Source organism: Folsomia candida, unplaced genomic scaffold (genome assembly GCF_002217175.1).
Source record: "Folsomia candida strain VU population unplaced genomic scaffold, ASM221717v1 Fcan01_Sc014, whole genome shotgun sequence".
Lineage (NCBI taxonomy): Eukaryota > Metazoa > Arthropoda > Collembola > Entomobryomorpha > Isotomidae > Folsomia > Folsomia candida.
In genome coordinates this window covers 2,208,305-2,210,987 of record NW_019091206.1, presented here as the reverse complement: position 1 = coordinate 2,210,987, position 2,683 = coordinate 2,208,305, and the positions used below count along the sequence as shown (strand labels likewise).

At 37.6% G+C, this 2,683-nt stretch overlaps 1 protein-coding gene across 1 annotated transcript; it reads left to right on the top strand.

The window, feature by feature from the left end:
* The first annotated feature begins 518 nt into the window (after positions 1-518).
* On the top strand, positions 519-1,174 carry LOC110856106. Its single transcript, XM_022104547.1, has 3 exons — positions 519-609; positions 689-881; positions 947-1,174. The coding sequence occupies exons 1-3, from the start codon at positions 545-547 to the stop codon at positions 1,079-1,081; spliced, it is 393 nt and encodes a 130-aa protein (XP_021960239.1). The 5' UTR covers positions 519-544; the 3' UTR covers positions 1,082-1,174.
* Positions 1,175-2,683: the final 1,509 nt, after the last annotated feature.

Below are 2,683 nucleotides of genomic sequence, written 5' to 3'. Positions count from 1 at the left end.
GATGAAGTAATCATTTACAAATTATGAGTAATGTCATCTGCCTAGTTAGGACCTGGTCGGTTGACCTAATAGTTAAGCTGCTTGGCTGGCTATACAAGGTGATGGAACGAATTATTCCTATATATTAGGAATCTGAGCATACTTCCTACATAATTAAACTCATGGGTTATGGTTGGGTAATCTAAGTTCATGGATTTTAGTGAACATGAGTTTTAATGAATATGGGTTTTAATGATTTTATTTTATAAATTAAAATTCTTTGCTTATCTAGTGACGTCATTAATTCGCATAATCGTATTAATTGTCATAAACCAATTTGCTCAGCCGTCAGTATCAATTCACCGCTGGACTGCATAAATTTTGTCTAAAGTTCCATCCCCGTATTCCCTTGAAATTTATTTATCACAATGCCTCGAACACTGATCATGGATAAGCACCCTTCGTTCTTGGTAGGTCAAGAGGAATAGCTTCATACTATTTGATTACTCATACCGTGCATTGCTTTTGGTTTAGAAAACTCCTTATCTCCTCCGCAAAGGTGAATATGGGGAGCCATGGCTCTCGCTTTAGATTGACGGTTGAAGGAAAAATATCTGCAAACCCATTCCAGTAAGTATTGCAGGCAGTTTAGTAAGAAATTGCATTAGGTATTTGCAATGAGTTTTTTAAAACATGTGTCTGCCGCCAGATTCGCGATAAATGTGAAAGAAGGGTCGAATACGCTATTCCATATGAATCCTCGCTGGTCGGAAGGACGCACTGTTTTCAACATATGTCACAGTTCTCGCGGATGGGGTCAACCAGAGTATGCCTTCTTCTCATCCCTGACCCCAAAGGCGAATTTTCGTGTTGAAATTGTATACCAAGGTGGTCGATTTGAGGTGACCATAATGTTGGCATTTAGTGTGATAAGCGATATGCTAAAAACAGATATACTACTATCAAGGTGGTGGTAAATGATGAACCAGCTGTCTACTTCCAGGAAAAGCTTGCCATGGCACGGACTGAGAAAGAGATTACGGTAGAAAAAGTTGATCAGAAGGACTTAGCTTTAAGGAGCGTTCAGCTGGTTGAGTTTTAACTACTATTTTCGAGACAAGTAACCTGGAAGGTAAAAATCCTTCGACATTATATATTCAAGCTCCCTTCTAATAAAACCACATTTAGTGGACACAATACCAAAAGGCAGGGAGGGGTAGAACCTCAGTAGCATAGCATCGTGTTGTTGCATTATTTCTCCGAATTCCCAGCCCACTAGTAGTACTAGTACACGCAATATCCCGATCATGAAAATTGTTTTCATGAAAATGAAAAATTGTCTGCCACTATCCCTAAGGATAGTGATTTTTCGGCGGGGTGGAAATGAGAAAAGAATTGAAAATCAAATTTTTCGGCGGCGGTGGCGCGTAAAATACACCGGAGTTCGGCGGCGTATGATCGGCGGCGTCAACCTCTGGTGCAAGAAACTGCACGAAATATGCGCCATCTAGCCACGTGCCCTATCAAGGATAGCGGCGGGACGGAGTTTCTACAGCCGTGCATTTCATGCAGGTCAAAATCCCTGCAAAAAAACACTTTCTTTCCGTTTCTTGCACGTGGTTACTCCACTCGAAACACTGGGCAAAGCGGATATTATTCTTTCCAAAAAAATTGGCACTAAACAAAAATTTGAGCAGACAAAAAAATTCGCGAAATCATTTCCAATATATTTATATAATGCATACAATAATTATTTCCAGTCTATCTTGCTTCACATTTTTTAAGTATACCTTTCTTCACAATTTATTTAAAATGACGTTATTCTCATTCTTAAAAGTATTTTTTGCATAAAAAAACTCATAAATAACATAACCGTGAATAACCGTGTAGTTTTTACATTCCGACCTCCATCTGGACGACAATATGTACCTTTTTAACTAAACATTCCATTATAAAATACCCTTATTCTATTTTTAAAAGTATGGGCGACAAAACTAAAGTGGTGACAATTAATAAGGATGAATATGCAAAGCTAGGGTCACTTTAGATGCACTATAAATATGGAAATTTCCATTACTTATACCTTTTTCAGCACGTTACGTATAAACATTTCTTGCGAATTTTGTCGTCACCCACTTTAATCTTGTGTAAAAAAAACTACGCCGAGATTAGATCGTGGTTATTTACTTTGTGAGCCAATCTGTGCAAAATTGTTTTGCAAATTTCGAATTCGTATCATCCCCATGGAGGGGGCAAAACTTCAAATATCTTGTTTGAAGCTGAGGCAAATTGAGACAAAGCTTAACTAAAAGGGATTGTTCGGTCGGGGTAAGGTAACACAGTTTATTTCTCACGGTCATAAATTCGCACTTTGTAATTGAAAATTTGTTGATAAATACAGAGATGCAAAATTATTTTCAGCTTGAAAATTTCAAGCTGAATTTATCTAAGATCGAGGCGAATTGAGACGTCGGGGGTAAACACATGCAAAATTGAGACAATCTCATTTTTCCAGTGACCTGACACGATCACTCCACTATAAACCATAAGTATCAATGAAATTCCATCAGAAAAGTGGGAACTTTCACTTCGGAAACAATACCAGAGTTTTGGTTGGATATTTTAGTTTCGAATGATTTGATAACATTTTATTTTCACGTGTAAAAATTATACAAAACGTGCGATAACCACCCATCTTATCTGA